Source organism: Lampetra fluviatilis, chromosome 7 (genome assembly GCF_964198595.1).
Source record: "Lampetra fluviatilis chromosome 7, kcLamFluv1.1, whole genome shotgun sequence".
Lineage (NCBI taxonomy): Eukaryota > Metazoa > Chordata > Hyperoartia > Petromyzontiformes > Petromyzontidae > Lampetra > Lampetra fluviatilis.
The window spans coordinates 11,392,003-11,408,742 of record NC_136281.1 but is presented as its reverse complement, the minus strand read 5'-3'; the positions used below and the strand labels follow the sequence as shown (position 1 = coordinate 11,408,742).

Here is a 16,740-nt window from a genome sequence, read left to right as displayed (position 1 = left end):
TCTTGCCACCATGGCGTTTGAAATATACACACATTGTATAAATACATACAATCATAATAGAAAGGTTTTTTTAATCCACTGGTGGATGAAGGCCTCTCCATGCCACGTTGGCAATGGAGGTCGTTTTAAGGTACTTCGCTACGCTGGTCAGTGCGGGTTTGAAGGCAAGTGCCTCGGACAGATTCAGATATTCGTCACCAACGAACGTTCACAGTGGCCAAAAATTGAGTTCATGTCACTGGGTTGATAAATTAGCACGTGATCCACTACTTCTTCACCCCAATTAAATAACAAAATTTATATATTATATATCACTCGTGTAATGCGAGCTACAAAATGTTGTGTTCCTACCAGGGAAGAGAGCACGGAATTTTCTACTTTAACAAGCAGTGCTTAATCTCTTACATTACAGCAGTGCTGGCCACCAGGGACTAATCTGAATGTATAAATGTGAATTTTACCTTATAAATATGGATCAAATTTGCCAATTAGTCTTATCTGCGAAAGCGTGCATTGGATTTGGCCGTCAGGCTGTGCAGTGTTTGCCCCTTGGTTCCGGAGCGAGCGCACCGTGGAGGGTGCTCAGGCGGTTGTGGTCCACGCTGAGCTCGGCGAGCTGCAGGCAGCCCTCGAGGCCGTCGAGGCGGCACAGCTCGTTGTGGCAGAACGACGCCCAACGCAGACTCTCCATCCGCTCCAGCCCAGTCAGGCGCGTTAGGCCCAGTCCATCCAGGCACAGCGACGTCACCTTTCACAACACATTGCAGTATTTTGGTGGCCCCCTGTCAGTAAATTTGTCAATACTCTTAGTTCTTTCGGTAAAGTCACGTCATCGAAAGAACTAAGAGTATGAATCCTTGCAGTCACGAAAGCTTCAAATCTAGAAATTTGTCAATTTTTACATGTCAACAAACCCCTCCTCTCACACTTTGGAACTCCCTTCCCCCCACCTTATGCTGTTAGATATCGACCCCTTTTCAAAGCCAGACTCAAGACCTTCCTTTTTCCTCTGCTAATGACTGACTGCCTCGCTCTGTAAAATGAATGTGCCCTCTGTCTCTGTACAGTGCTTGGAGATGTGGTCACATTTAGATGCTATTAATCTGAATTGTAAAGTGATGCGTTGTGCCTACACGGGTTTCTAAGATCTCTCCCACAGTAGATGTCAGACATGATCTCGCTCTCTGAATTCCCTCGGAGATGATATCTCAATAAAAATGGTGAATCATGTAGATTTCATAGTGTGCTGTGAAACTCACAACTTGCTGGGGCATGAGGTGGCTTGATGTGATAGTACTGTACGTAGGCCCAAATGCTGTGAGTGTAGGTTATGAGTGTAGGGGGGAGTACTGACTGACCTAACCGAGGCTGTCAGCCACAACACGTCAATACCAATCAATGGCCGCACATGTGTCCTTAAGTACAAAAAAGTGTATATTTTCCCTCGGGTCCCAGAGAAGTAACCCTATATCAGTGGGTTAAACTTAATATCCTTGCTGGATGCATGTGGCCCGGGTGCCATATGTTGGACACTCTTGGCCTATAGAAACACATATTCCCTGTCTTTTAATGAGAGTTGCTAGTGAGATGCAACTGCCACAGAACAGACACCAATAAGAAAATGTAAAGCACGATGTTGAGATGCTGTAAATACAGATTTTGGATGTTCGATACTGACTGCAACAGTTGCGGGATTTGACATACGGAAGAAAGGGACAGTGACATGTGGTGGCATCATTGGCTGTGATCGTTTGATTTTTTATTTCTAACCATCTGATTCCTGATTGAATATGGGTAACTTACTCCAGTGGTGATATCATGCTATTCAGAACCTGTCATTTATTTATCCAGGAAGGTTCAGGAGGGACCTGTTGGGATGTCAAGATATTTTTTAAGAGTACCCAGAGCAAAGCCCACGCCTATGAAAGGATAATACTCAAAGGTCCAGACATACCCGTCCACAAATCCACTTACAGACCAGGGAGTTTGGGAGTTTCACAAATTTCTAAGTGAACCCATTTCTCCGAAGCAATAAAACAAAAATATTTTTTATTTCACCAGGTAAGGCCCACTGAGCTATATAGTTCTTTTTCAGAAGCGACATGGTCGTAAATAACAGCTCAACGAAATGGATTATCATGTGAAAATGTACAGCAGCCAAATACTCTAAATACATGTTTCTAAATGTGGAGGCAAAAACCGGAGGACCCGGATAAAAATCCACATGACCACAGGGAGTGAGACAGGCAAACTACAAATATGCAGGCATCAGGGTCACGATGGACTCCACGGCCTCCTGTATACCAGGCGAGGTAGTTAACATCCCACCACCGTGGCGCCCTCGTGTGTGTGTGTGTGCGAGCTGGCTCCACTACGGTAGCGTCGATACCTGCGAGTACCACGTGGGCTGCAGGTCTCCCGTGCGCTCCACCCGGCCCATCCGCCGGCCCTCCAGCAGCTGCGCCGTCGGCAGCAGGCTCAGACAGCGAGGCCGCGCCGCCTCCGTGCAAGCGTGCGCCAGCAGCAGGGCCTGCTTCCACGGGGAGCCCAGAGGGCAACGTCAAAGCTGACGGCACAACTTGCCCACTGCCAATGTCGATCGAAGCAACGTTTTTATATTCACATTGCGTGAGTGCGGGACTCCAAACTGCTGCAGCTGGCAGACCATGGGAGTGCACCGCATCCCACAGGGCCGCGTCACAAGCACCTGGGAGATGTGCGAGCTGGCGGCCTGGCGCAGTGCAGCGGCCACCTCCTCCTCCGTGATGGGCACGCCATCAAGCGAGGCCAGTGAGCGTAACTGGCCCACGAAACGCAACCTCGCGCATTCCAGCTGGGTGAGGTGAAAATACAGGAGGACAAAGGCAACAGTTCAGCTTCAGGGGAGAAATGGAAACGTGCTAAATTGCGTAACCGGCAATGGTTTAAACACGCAACTTGCGTTTTGGAGGTTAGTAGTTAAATAATAGCAATATCATCATAAGCCATGATCATTCCACTGTTGGATGAAGGTCTCCCCAAACTAGTATAGCAATCAATCTGGCAATCGCACATGAGCCGATTTAATCGCTCCATCTCATCGGTGGACGTGCTCTGAGGCGCGTTACCTCCCTTTGCTGGCACTCCGTCATCATTGTTGACCATCGTAGTAGTCCTCCACACTGGAATATGTCCAAGTTAACTACAGTCATTCGTTACTGGGATAAGACCATGAAGGACAGCCGTAAAAATACGATTCGAACTTGGGGTCTCAGCAGCGTGACCTAATTAGACTGACATGAGGTCCACGAGCCCTCTGAGCCACTGGACCATCTCGTAGATGATATTGATTTGTCTCAAAGGCTTGTGCCGGAGCACGACATGTGTGCATGCAGCATGCAGACCTTGAGCCAGGGGTTGTGACGTGTATCGAGGTTGACAAGCGCGCAAGCGTGGCGTCGCAGGGAACCCGCCGCGTCCCGCACGCAGCTCAGACGGTTCCAGCTGATGTCCAGGTAGCACAACCGGCTCAGGCCCTTCATCCCCTCCAACGTCCCCAGCTGGTTGTGGCTCACGTCCAGGTACTCCAGGTTCGGCTGCAATCGACGCATCGCGGCCGCAGCACCACGGTGGGGCAAACGAGCAAAGAATCGTTTACAATAACATTTGCGAAGGCAGGGCATCACATCTAAATGCACCGCTATGGAAAAATATAAATAATTCAATCGATGCACCTATAATTTTCCTAAGCATTAAATAGCATTGCAATGCTATTTGGAAAGACAGAGCAACACAATGAATTAATAACTGTACCAATGTTTTAAATCAATGCAATTACCATGCAATTTGCAAAGACAAAGCACCATAATCAGGCACAGTACCACAACTACCCAGCACTACATTGGAATAATAAATAAATATATGTTTACCATTTATTTTATAACTTGAGATCCAAAAGTAGTACACGGTTGATCAATATATTTCTTGATCGAGCATTACCTGGACTGGAGATTAAGCAAAACTCTGTGATTGGTTGGTTATGATTTCTCACTAGACACACCTATTGGCAGATGGCTGAATAAAAAATAGTTATACAAAAATCAGTGCATTAAATGATTGAAATGTTTCTCTTTCATGCCTCGCTTGACCTAATAACCAAAATGAGTCCCAATGTATATTGTAGCCATCCTGTGTATGCAGCCAAACCGGAATTAGTCTCCCCGGTGGTTATGTTTACACACCACACCAGCTATTGGTGTTGTCCGTGATCAAGACTCGAACTCGAGTCGTCGCTTTCGTAGCGCAGCGCGCTAACTGCTACACTACCGCTCCCCACAATCATACACACACACTTTCACACACACACACATGTCCGCACGCGCGTACACACACTCCCAGCGCGAGGCCGACTCACTACAACAGTTCGCAGAGAATTGCTCCTCTGAACAAAATATTTCCGCGGTTCAGTTTGCAATTGTGAGTTCGCGTTTTAAGTAAAAAAAACGATGTTTCATATAAGCTGGTTCGTAAGTCGTGAGTTCGTAAGTCGATGACTGCCTGTACATTGGTGGTGAGACCATGTGGCAGCTAGTTAAATAAAAATATAATTGCGTACAATTCGGATAGACAGGACGAAAAATACACACTGTACCTCAATGGAACAATCAATCAACCCATTAACCAAATGTGTCACTCATGTCATCAGTTAATATTGCAAGTCAATTTGGTTTTATGAAGAATCCAATTACAGCTGCACCTCATGACCTCAGTTATCAAATCTGTGTCTTCTATTTAATCATGCGAGAGCTTGCCATGAACTACCCTTGTGTTTCAGTTCCAGATAATTGCTTTTCTGTGTATTGTTTGTAATCACATGCAATAACCACTTTATACTACAATATTTTTTTATTGCATACAGAATATAAAAGATATAGCATCTCATAATAAGTCGGCCCATGTAATCCTTCCTACGTGACATTTCCTGTATATTTTTTATAGACAAATATGTCAAATTGAGCGCATAGACTGTCACTGAATATGCTAATGAAGCAGACAGATTCATAAATCCTGCTGGAGTAATGATGCATTGGAGACTGCCGTTCCAACAAGCTCAAACTGACAAAGTAGGTGCAACACGAGAAAGAAAAACAGGCAGACGAAACATAAAACAGCAACGCAGATGCACGTGGGGAGAATGAAGACAATTGCATGCGAAGACCAATAATGTACAAAGACAAGACAGACACTCAATGATTGAGTCGAACCGGAGGAATTAACAGGACATTGTGTCTACAGAGGTTGATAGTGACGGAGATACAGAGGCAAGCAGACAGAGTTTGGATGGAGAGGGGTTTCACAATTCTCACCATGTGTGTAAGGTCGTCGAGCCGTGCCAGCTCATTGAAGCTCACCACTAGCCTCCGCAGGAACACCAGGCGGTTAATATCCTTCAGCCGAGTCAGGCTGTTTCCGTGCAGGTTGAGGACCTGCAGATATTCAGCAATTTTGCAGGAAAAGTCCAGGCGTGGGGCTGGGAAAGGAGACCTTGGAAGCAAAGCTCAAAGGAACAGTGAAGGCAGCACAGTCCAAGGCCGTTTGCTGGAAATAGTTTTTCCCACAAATGTATTTCAGTGTCAACCTTTGTATTGCCGTATTTGATTTTCTGACCAATTAATTAATACATCAATGTGTTGTGTCTAAGAGGAATATTATTTTGTCCCAATTTGTCACCACTTAAAATAGAATTACTGTTGTCGGTACAGAACAAGTACGATGTGACTACTTTACCAACCCCCCTGGACTGCGCTGTAATTTGTGTGGATTGGTTCACCCTGGCCATCTTTCTAAGTGACAGGTGGCAGCTTCAGATGACGGAAGCTGCGAACTCTGCCTCAGGTTTCCCAGTCCCAGGTGACACATGCATGTAGAATGACAATTGCAATGCAAAATTGCAGAATATATTCCAAAACCAAATAGATGTTTTGACAAATCATTGGTGTTGGGCTAAAACTATCCATTGATGATACTGAACATGTTATTTTAGTTTTTAACTCGAGTGTCTTATTGGGATTAAAATCCGGGTCTCTGCAGTGCTGGCACAATAGGAACTCCATACTGTGACACACTGCCACAGTATTAATCCCCTGAGCATCCCTGCCACCTCAATGGTGATGATGCATAGAACTGCTGCCTTAATAGTGCTCAAATAATTCCCAAAACCCACACGGCTTGGGAAGGCTGTCATCCAGCAGTGAATTGACAAAAATGGGCTGCACGTGTGTGTGCGTTGTACATTCGGAGTAGTGGCCGCCTTTTGGAGAAACTGGCCCCGAGTGTGAACATTTTGTATTTCCACTGCTGGTTCAGTGCCACCAGTGAAAATGAATATTACCCAATTACTTGCTTGAGCAAGGAGGCTTTTTGACTTTCTTTAACCCTGGAAAGTATTGAACATTTGCTCACTGGGCCTCACTGATCCCTCACTAGCGATGCTGACACACAGTGTTCTTTTGTGGCCTACCACACATATTCCCCCTTTCAAAAAATCATCTGCGTGTGTTGCCTGCTTTCTCACCGTGATGTGGTTGAGTGATGAAGTCTTGGTTAGACTCAGCAGAGAGGCTTCATCCAGGCTGATAAGTTTAGGCCGTGGCCGGACCGTGGGTGGCATACTGAGCACGTTCTCGTCTCCCACGTCCTCGCCAACGCTCACGTGGGCTGAGCCACCGGGCGAGAGGATTGCTGGCACCACTGCATCTCCCCCCTTCCCCTTGCCATTCACGCTGAAGTGCACACATGGCTGCTTCTGCGGGAAACAAACACTGGTGTGGGTCAACAATACTATTTCTTATTATTGTATGTTTAACCAGGCTAGTACATGAGGCATACATAGTTATCTTAGAAAGAAGTGTTCATGGCGAAGGTGATGAAGGTTGTTTTAATTCGTTCTAGACAGCGCTGCGTTCCACAAATGTGATGCAACCTCACGTTTTCACAGCTTGCATTTGGTCATTAAAGGGGTTTGTTACGTCTAATCCACCAGCTGCCCCTCCCCAGGGTGAGCTGTCACTTGCAATTTACACTGAGCGATTCCATTGAAATATCAATGCTGGGCCTGTGAGAGTCTAAAGGCCACCAACCTCCCCTGTCTATATTTGCTTTCATGGCCACTCTGTGGTGCAGGTGTATGGGTTTGCTGAAGGGTGATTGAGCTTTTCTCACAACTCTCTCACCACCACAGCTTCAATTCACTGTAATTATGAATCACTCATCATTCAGTAGAATTGCTACATGAGGCTGCAGGCTTGCATGTGGTGGGCTTAACATCACTCCGTAGAAGACAACGCACTCTGCAAGCAGCAACCTACATTGACCAGCACGGTGAAGTATGGTCAAACAACCCCCACGACTGGCATGGCATGGGGAGACCTTCAGCTAGGCGTGGATCGACAAAGTGCTGTAAATAATACGTATTTTTTTAAATAAATATCTGCACTGTAGTTCGCAATTGCAGTTGGCTAAAGGCCAACTTGGTAGTGTAAGGTTTGTGAGCTCGAAGCAGGCCCCCATCTCCATCCCCATGGTGATATTCTGCAGACTTTATTGCAGTATTAATTAAAAATGAAGCCCTTTTGGAAGACAGTGTCTGTGGCTTTAATACACCACTTGACATTAGAATTTCATAAACGGCTCCGCGTGGCTGTGTTCTAGTCACATTTATATGTACTGTATAATTACCGAGCCCACAATAAATGTGAACAGTAGAAATGGGAACAGCCATGCCTTGAATTTGAGCTTCATGCACCCTATTGGAGCCACTTGATATAATATTTTAACGTGAACGATGGAAAGAGTTCAGGATGTAAGTCAAATACGCCACCTAAATGCTTTATTAAAGGTGAGTGAACCCAATCTCAAATAAATGTGGGAATGTGGGGTGCCCTCATCTCCAGTGGTGGTCCTGAGTTTATGGTTGAAATACCCCATTTCTGTGGTGGGGATCAGTCTCTCCACAAGACAATTGTTTTTGCGCCATTTGGCGTCATCTGGTCCAACCCATGTGAGACTAGGCTCTAAGGAAAGCTGTCTCGGGTGTGGACCAATCAACTTCAAGGACAGTGCACATTATCAGAGTTATGTTCTTTTGTTTGTATTATGACTGCAGGTATTGCGGTCTATGCAAACATGACTCCTTGTAAAAAGGTTTCAGTTTTGTTGCCAGATAGAAGGGTAAAAAACCAATTATCAAGCCAATTGTTGCGGTGCTTTTTTGTATTGACCCTGGATGACAAGGCTGAGTCAACCCTGTCTGAGATTTAAACTCATCACCACTGGGAACCCCACGTCTCTACCAACTGACTGCCCAAACCATGAGATGGCATGGGCAGACTTTCATTCAGCAGTGGACAGACAATGGCTGAGGGTGATGATCTTGTAAACTGGATATGTTAACTATCTTACATTAACTAGAAAATATGCATTTTACTTTATTTAATGGTCAAAACTTTTCGACTGTCTATTCCAATGTCTGTGCCAGTTGGGGAATTAATTTTAGCTCAGAAGAGAGAAATCAATTCCTTTAATTTATCTGTGGTCGGTCACACACGACGCGGCAGTGTAAATGCAAGGGCATCCATCTCGGACAAGCCGTGTCTATAAATAAAGAATCTCGGAGTAATTGCTTTGCAGACAGGGTGGCTGAGTTTGGTGGGGGCTCATATCCTGTGCTGCCTCAACAGCTCTCCCCTCAGGCAGCCTAGAAATAGATCGCTGCCACACACCGTCTCATGGCATCGCAATGAGGTCGGACGACTCCGAGGTGAGAAGCAGGCCCGTTTGTCAGCAGATATTTGGACTGGAAAAATGTCGCACTCTGATTTGAAGGCATAACATTGGTTCGGCGTTTACAAAAATTTGGACCGCCTGTGTAAGCGCACGCCACTGGTCCACATCGGCAGTTGTACTCCACTCCCACCGTATGTGCTGGCGTAAAGTGTCCAAAACCAAAAAGGCTGTGAGGTCAGGCAGAGGTCCAAAATCCACTACTTGATAAAAGTAGAGCAGATGCGGAATGCCACATGTTTTCACATATGCTGTTAAGACAGCACTTAGCAATGAAATACCGAAGTGTTATATATGTGTATACATAGAATGGATTTTAACAAAGGACTCTTGAGTATGTTTAGAACATTGCTAAACATTTCATGGAAACAAATCACAAACCAGCAATCTTAATTTTGATGCGAGTTTCTTAAATAAACTAAAGGTTGCTAAATGAGTACTTTAATGTGGTTGCATAAGCATTACGGCCCAAGTGGAACGATGTCATATCTAGGCAAATGCATATGTTTGGTATGTCTGCATACTAGAAGGGAATCAATCTTGATTTGAAGCTTTCGTGACTGCAGGAATCCATACTCTTTGGTTCTTTCGGTAAAGTCACGTAGGTAGAAAAAAATAATAGATCACGACGTTTCGATCGCAACACAAGCAACCGTCATCAGGTGTGAAACAAACACAGCAGGAGGACTGCTGACGTAGGTTTTTTGCTTGTGTTGCGATCGGAACGTCGTGATATATTATTTTTTCTTCTACCTACGTGACTTCACCAAAAAGAACCAACGAGTATAGAAGGGCATCTTTTGCAGCAATGTGTGAGACTGGGATGCAGATGGGTGCAGGATAACAAAATAAATGTTTGCAAGACCTGCTCCATGAATACCAATCCATGCTCAAGTCATGCCAAAAACTATAACTCATTTATAGCACACGTGTTTTGTATCAGGAGCATACCAATATTAGTGTGTGCAGGGTACTGCTTGATAATAACAATTATAATCCTTGATCAAACAAAGCTTCACCGAGTGTCAATTTCCTTTTCAGGCCGTTCCTGTCCGAGAGTGTTTGGCCAATTCCTTCATGAACACTTTGCATAAAGAGAGAATTGGATTAAAGAGACGTATACCTGACTCGCCAGGCCATCATTACCATCATCATAGTTGGGCGACTGTTGGTAACGCATGACACATTTCTATTTGATTTCATTCTACTTAGTACGGATGTTGATGCAGAATAATTTCTCCTCTGACTGAATACAAACAAGTTTTGTTATCTGGTTCCAGCTCAATATCTGGGTGTTTTTAAAGGATTTTAATGTTGATTTTGAGGCAAGCGCACTAACCTTCAGGCTACCCGGACACATTGAATTTGAAGACAGTGAATGTAGTAAAAAAAAGGAACGCATTCATTGCTAACGACGTACATGAGGCGTATAATTAAAACACCTGGAGTGCACCTATGCCTGTTAGATCTTTATGGTGCTTGGATGGGTAACCACCATGCATAACGAGTGTTATAGGATGTGGGGCTACGTGGGGGACAGCAGAGGACGATGCAGCAAAATCCATAGTTGCACTGAAAAGCCATAGTGCAGTTCAGTATTCTTCACAAATTTTTAGATCGGGGCCACTTCTGCCGATAACACGTCAGTGTGAAGGCCGCCACACATTTGAAACCATTGGGTTTGAAGGCACGATGTGGCGTTTCCACATTTTTGTATTGCCAGGGGTCGCACTAAAGGCCACCAGAGTCCGCCACTGGCCCACGGGCCTTGCAATGAAGAACACCGCTGTAAATGCTCCCACATCTATATTCTCTGACCTTCACCAAGCCGCACTGACCAGCGGGGTGAAGTATAGTAAAATCAAATACACAACCCGCACCGCATGGGGAGGCTCTCATCCAGCAGTGGACTGACAAAGGAGAAGTCTGCTGGCAAAGGACTACGACTTTGAAGGACCTCAGCTGTCAGCACCCTGGCCTCTGTGTCCTGTCACCCCCGATGCGACTGCATTTTTATATTGATTAAAACTACTGCTGCAAAGCTATTGTTGGCATGCACCGTGTTCCATGCACTACTATCACTCGCGGGAAATAACGTCTGTACAAAGTATTCAGACGGTAAAAATTGGGTAACCATCAGATCTGTTAATGTCCACTAAAAATGAGCGATGTCTGTGAACCGCTGAATAAACCGAGTGACCTGAATGTAATTGCGATGATGCTTTTTGTAGCAAATGTATCCTTAACATCCTTTAAATGTACTGTAGGCTTTGAAATGCGTGTAATGCATACAAAATTTCTGCAGACACAAACAAGTCTCACAATGTGTTGATCACCACGGTGCATTTATTGCCAATAGAATATTCTAATAATCGTCCTGAATCTACCCAAGAAAACCTCTTGGAATCTCATGACTTTTTCATGATAGTCCAGCATTAAATAGTTTGGCCAATTCCTCAATGGTCAGTTATATAGATACGTGGAAAAGGGAAGTAACTCCCTGAAAACAACACAAGCATGGGGTTATGCTCATTTGGCAGCTCTAAGCCAGCCAGGAAATTTTCTCAATTCCATAACAGCGACCGGTCTATCCATCGTATTAGGTTTGTTGGATTTCAACAAATATGTTAATTTTATCTACCCCAGAGATATAATGAGTTGAATGGATAATAAATGGGATGTAATTTCCTTTCATCTGTAACTCAAGTGCTTGACAGTGCTACTCAGCCAGATTAAACATGTATTCAAAAAAGACTAATATTCTCTCTGCCTTTTTGTTCACCGAAAATGGAGTGAACATTTTCTCTGGATACAAAACCTTTAATTCCAGCAAGCTCGTAGAACCACCATCCACGCATCAGTGATTTGGGGATGATTTCCGATTTCGCTCAAGACGTTTCCTCCAGCCTCACCTGTGTCACGTACTCCAGATCGATGATGTACTCTGGCAGCACGAGGTCCCTGTCTGGCACGAACCACAGGCACTGCCGCAGGGCACACTCACACTCGCGCCCATGCTCATTGCCATGAGGCTGGGACAGGCAGCACTGCTCCCCATCGCTGGCACCTGCACTCACTGCCTGTCCGTGCTGGTCAATGTCACTCGCTTCTGCTTCTGTTGTTGTTGCTGCTGCTGCCATCAAATGGAACAAAACATCAGCTTCGTGTACAATGTTGAACTTGTTCTGGACAAATGTCCAGCCTGCTTTGGGCCTCAGTTACGCTGACATAATTACCGGTATTTAGTTTCCACTGGGATCACATAATTCCAAGTTTGAGTCCTGGTCAAGCATATCAGTGGAGAATCAAATGTGAGTTTGTAGATCGAGTTGTTATGTCATGAATGCCTGGTGATGCAGTGTACGGACAATGTTACAAGCGAGACAAAGGTGGGCAGACACAATACTGTCTCCAACACCAACTTCTTTGCATTTGCCACGGTGGCGAGATGTTAACTACCTTGCCTGCTATGCAGGACGTTAGGGTTTGATCCCGACCCAGATGCCTGTATATTTGGAGTCTGCATGTTCTCACCGTGGTCACATGAATTTTTCTCCGGGTCCTCCGTTTTTTCCCTCCACATTTAGAAACATGCGCTGCGAGTATTTGGCTGCTACAAATTTCCACGTGATAAGCCACTTCGTTGAGCTATCATTTGTGGCCAGGTCGCTTCTGATAAAAGAGCTATTGGCCTTACCTGGTAAAATAAAAAGTGTTTTATAGTTTATAATCTACTCTGAACCCGGCAACTTGCGTCTGGCCATTGTTGAAATCAGCGGCGAGTGATATCTGAACCGGTTCCTGCTCCCACTTCACCAAGCAGCACTGACCAGCGTGGTTGAAGTATGGTCAAACAACCCTAATGACTGAAAGGTGTGAGAAAACATTCATCCAGCAGTGGATTGGCAAAGAGCTGTGGATGTAAATTATGATTATGGTAAATTACAGTTTTAAAAACATAAACCTATATCGTATTTATGATAAAGTTTGTTTTTGGTTAGTATGTTACATGAATGTAACACTCAAACTTATGTAAGTGTTAAAGTATTCCTGAGTACACTCTAAGTGAAATTATCAATCTTTGTCTTCATTTGAACACACCTTATGCCTTGTGAGCACAGAAAGGAAACAGCTAATGCCACAATTTCCTTGTAAGCTAAATTTTACTCGCCAGTATCGCGTATTGCACCTTAAAATGATCAGTTTGTCAAAGCCACAGTTGGCAGCACGTGCCCATTATCTACAGGAAACACAAAATCGCTGTAGTTAGGCTCTGACGTGTTTTGTTAGATGCCATTCACCGATTTCTGACTGACAAAGAATATTTAATTTGTTACGAAGATGGTCTACCTAACAATAAAATCAAGAAACAGGTGCATGAAATATTGAGTATTTTTTTAAATGCATCTCATTAACAGCCATGACAAAGACTGCTATAGAAAGGTCTCCTCTGCGCTATCAGCATCCATCGTGGCCTTCCAATGCCACAATCCTTTTCGGTTCTGCCCAAACTAATTCCGTTACTCCATCTCCACAGATATTGCCCGTTATTTTGCTGCCGCCAATCTCATCCATCCGATGTTAATCTTGACCACCGGCCATCAACCCTTCAAGCTATATTTCCTGACCTTAGCAACTTACTTTTCTGAACATCAATATTATGTCCATAATTTGCATCTGTTCTCTGATTGCATGTGTTCCCCTTTATGTATCGCAGTGTATTTTCCCGCATGCATTTCTCCTGGATTATTTTAAAATGTTTTAATTTTTCCATTTTATTCATCAATGTCCAAGATTCCAATCCGTGTCATTGCAGGCAAGAGGCACTTATGGAAATCATTTCTCTTCAGGCAAATTGCTATGTAACTAAGCCGAGTACAAACACGGCTTAGTAACAAGACAATTCCACACCTTGGTGGAGGGTGAAGCATATCACATACAGATTGACATGTGTTTGTATTCGTGTACGTGAGACAGACAAAGCCTGATTAGTCTGCTTAGTCTGTTAGCATGGAAGCATGCTGCAGTTAGCACAGATGCCTCTGATTCTTTTCAGCACTCCTCCAGCTGCTGATTGGCCACAGGCTTTCATGCAGATCAGGACTCCACTCATTCCACACAGTGAATCAGGTAACACTGCAACATGAATTCATCACAATTCGGCAATAATGCCAAAACAAACTCGACGTGAGTTGGGCCGACACAGCACAGTGGTTATACATTGAGGAACAAGTAAGGATAGCGGAGCCACATGTCATATTGGTGAATTTAACTTGTGTGAAACTGTCCTAATTTTTTTCAACGTTATTCATGCAATGTAATAAAGGATGCTGCCATTGTGTAATGGTTTTCATACAATCCAGAGGTTGCCGGCTCAATCTGGGCTCCTGGCAAGGCCGTTGAAACAATGGACTAGTTTCTTGAATCTCAACCGTGCTTTTGTCCACTCAGATGCACAAATGAGTACAAACACGGCAAGTCGATCGGTAGGTTGTGTGTGGTGGGTAAAGTGTGGGCATTCCCACATCTTCCTAGACGTCTGGCCGGTGTGGAAGAGTAGGCCAAATACCCTTAAGGGGCTCCCTCTAGTGGGGGCCCTTCCGCCAGCAGAAATTGCTTGCTCACACCATGTGCGTGTAATCGTGGAGGCTGTATTCACCTGGAGCGTGTTTTGATCCAATCGGCAGACCCTTTTTCCTGGGCCGAAATATTGAGTCGCAGTTTGGGTAGTCGCTGGCACAAACCCGACCAAGTTCCCGGGCCTGTGCACTTCGACCCAGGTACACCTTGACCACCAGCAGCTGTCCTGAGGAGCGAAATAAATGCACACACACACAAGCAATAACACCTCTTTTAGGTTAGGAAAGCTATTACAGCAGGTGCTGTTTAAAAGTCAAATCAATGTGCCTCTCTGCTCAAAATAGCATGGGGTGGCACGAATGTAATGTCTGTTAGCAGCCCGAAATCGGTGATGGAATTTACACATTCCTTTGGTGGGTCCAATCTCTTCATAGGACAACCACTGTCGACTTCACAGAAAGGTGGTACACAAGTGCCGTTAGAGTTTGAGCAAATGATGAAGATTGTTTTTTAGTCAAGCACTACTACACCTTAATAGGAGATGGAAGCAGTGCCTTGCCCAGCCACCATTGTCTCTCGAGTGCTGATGCTGACACACTAGACCAAATACTCAATTTATACCACATTGTAACACAGGAGGTCCAAACGAGGCTCAGATACAAATTTCCACTGATGCGCATGAGCATAAATTTATCAGAGATTAATAAGAAGTTTATCGCAAACCACCACTACTTACACTTGCAAGTACATGTATTTGCACAAGCGTATGGTACATATACTGTATGTGCATGTGTCAATGTATTTGCGAAAATGCAACAGTTAGCGTGCTGCACCATGAACCTGGCGACCCGATTTCGATTGCCGCTCAGGACCAACACCAGTAACGATTATTTGAACCAGTCTTGGGCTTCCCCTAGGTCGACTCAGCCTCAAATGAATACCTGGTGCAGTGTAAACATCCGGCGTGGTGCTGCCCATCCATCCCCTCGTGTGCCATGCAGGCCTTCATAGGTAGTCGCTAACAGCATTTGCCCTAACAGTCTGTTTAGGCTATACTGGGGATCTTTCTCTCTGTGGGCCTAATTTGGCACAAGCACTGCGGTGACATCACAACCGTTTAGTAGTGGTCAATGGCGGTTGTTGTTGTCGTCGTGTTTGCGCGTGCGACACGAGCGTGTTTATACCATATCGAAATGGTGCAGGGTCGACGGAATTCATTCCATCCCCCTCTGCCTTCTGTAGCAGCGCCTCGATGCGAGGTCCCTCACTCAAACTCAAGCTGTTGGCCAGGGTGACTGCGCCGTCCTTTCCCAGGTCCTGAAAAAAGCCATCCAGTGAGGTATGAAGGCAGTGGAATTTACATTGCGGTCATATATAAATATCCCAGCAAAAGTACACCGTATCCTTTATCTTTAAATGTGAAAAAAGCACTGAAAAAATAAAATGAAAACGTTGCGAGAACTAAGTCCAGTCTCCGTTGCAACACAAATGGTGTATACAACCGCATTGAACCATATGATTGCATTTCATGGCAAATTTTATTTTTGCAGTTGAGAATAAGGAAATATATTGATACCATCAATATTATTCTTACCCAATACAGAACACTTGCCTTGTAGGGATGTGTGAATTTCAGCCAAAAGGATGCTAACCAATGAAGCTGCATCAATAACATAATAACTGCTAAGGAAATATCACAAATGTGAACAGACATTATAGTTATTACGAGTGGAAATTGCACGACTGACCAAAACCTAACTTAATGACAATTAGATATGAGTTACAGGCTCTCCACGATTGCAATTTCTCAACTTGCCTCCATCTGGCAACACAAAGGAAATGGTTCGGGGTAGTCGGATGGCTTGGCGGGTATCATTGTAATTAATAAGGGCGACCTCACCCAGTAAGTCTCCGCATCAGGGAAGCCATCCTCAACGACTCGCAGAAGATCCCCATTGGGCTCCATGCCATCCGGGTCCCACACACAAAAGAGGTACTCGATCAGCTTGTGATAATGCCTGGATTGAAGAGGAATTATAATAATAATGATTATGATTACGCGTTTACCCATGAAAACCTCGTGACTTTTATTCAGGAAACCAAGAATGTAAATATTAATTTATGAATTAAGATTGATTCGTATGCTTCGAATGCACAAGTAAAATTGTGTGTATTCGACCCAATTATTTTTGATCCTTGCAAATATTTCCTGTAGATTAATGGCTAGGACTAATGGCACAGGACAAGCTGGACACTGCAAACAATAGTAGCGAGGGGACATCCAGTACAAATGAGACGAAACAATCAATGAGTATATACATAACAAAGCAGGTATATGTA

General features: G+C 44.6%; 1 protein-coding gene across 4 annotated transcripts in view; it reads right to left on the bottom strand.

Moving 5' to 3' along the window:
• Positions 1–16,740, bottom strand: part of LRRC9 (leucine rich repeat containing 9) — a 59,950-nt gene that overhangs the window by 17,402 nt on the left and 25,808 nt on the right. For 3 of the 4 annotated variants that reach the window (XM_078858502.1, XM_078858499.1, XM_078858500.1), the window contains exons 12-21: positions 16,301–16,418; positions 15,585–15,717; positions 14,480–14,626; positions 11,733–11,953; positions 6,554–6,784; positions 5,346–5,465; positions 3,384–3,575; positions 2,708–2,833; positions 2,390–2,530; positions 571–748 (exon numbers count right to left, since the gene is read on the bottom strand). In XM_078858502.1, the coding sequence (XP_078714628.1) occupies positions 571–748; positions 2,390–2,530; positions 2,708–2,833; positions 3,384–3,575; positions 5,346–5,465; positions 6,554–6,784; positions 11,733–11,953; positions 14,480–14,626; positions 15,585–15,717; positions 16,301–16,418 (1,607 nt within the window). The remainder of the gene's footprint in view (positions 1–570; positions 749–2,389; positions 2,531–2,707; positions 2,834–3,383; positions 3,576–5,345; positions 5,466–6,553; positions 6,785–11,732; positions 11,954–14,479; positions 14,627–15,584; positions 15,718–16,300; positions 16,419–16,740) is intronic. The other variant, XM_078858501.1, reaches the window with a different exon arrangement.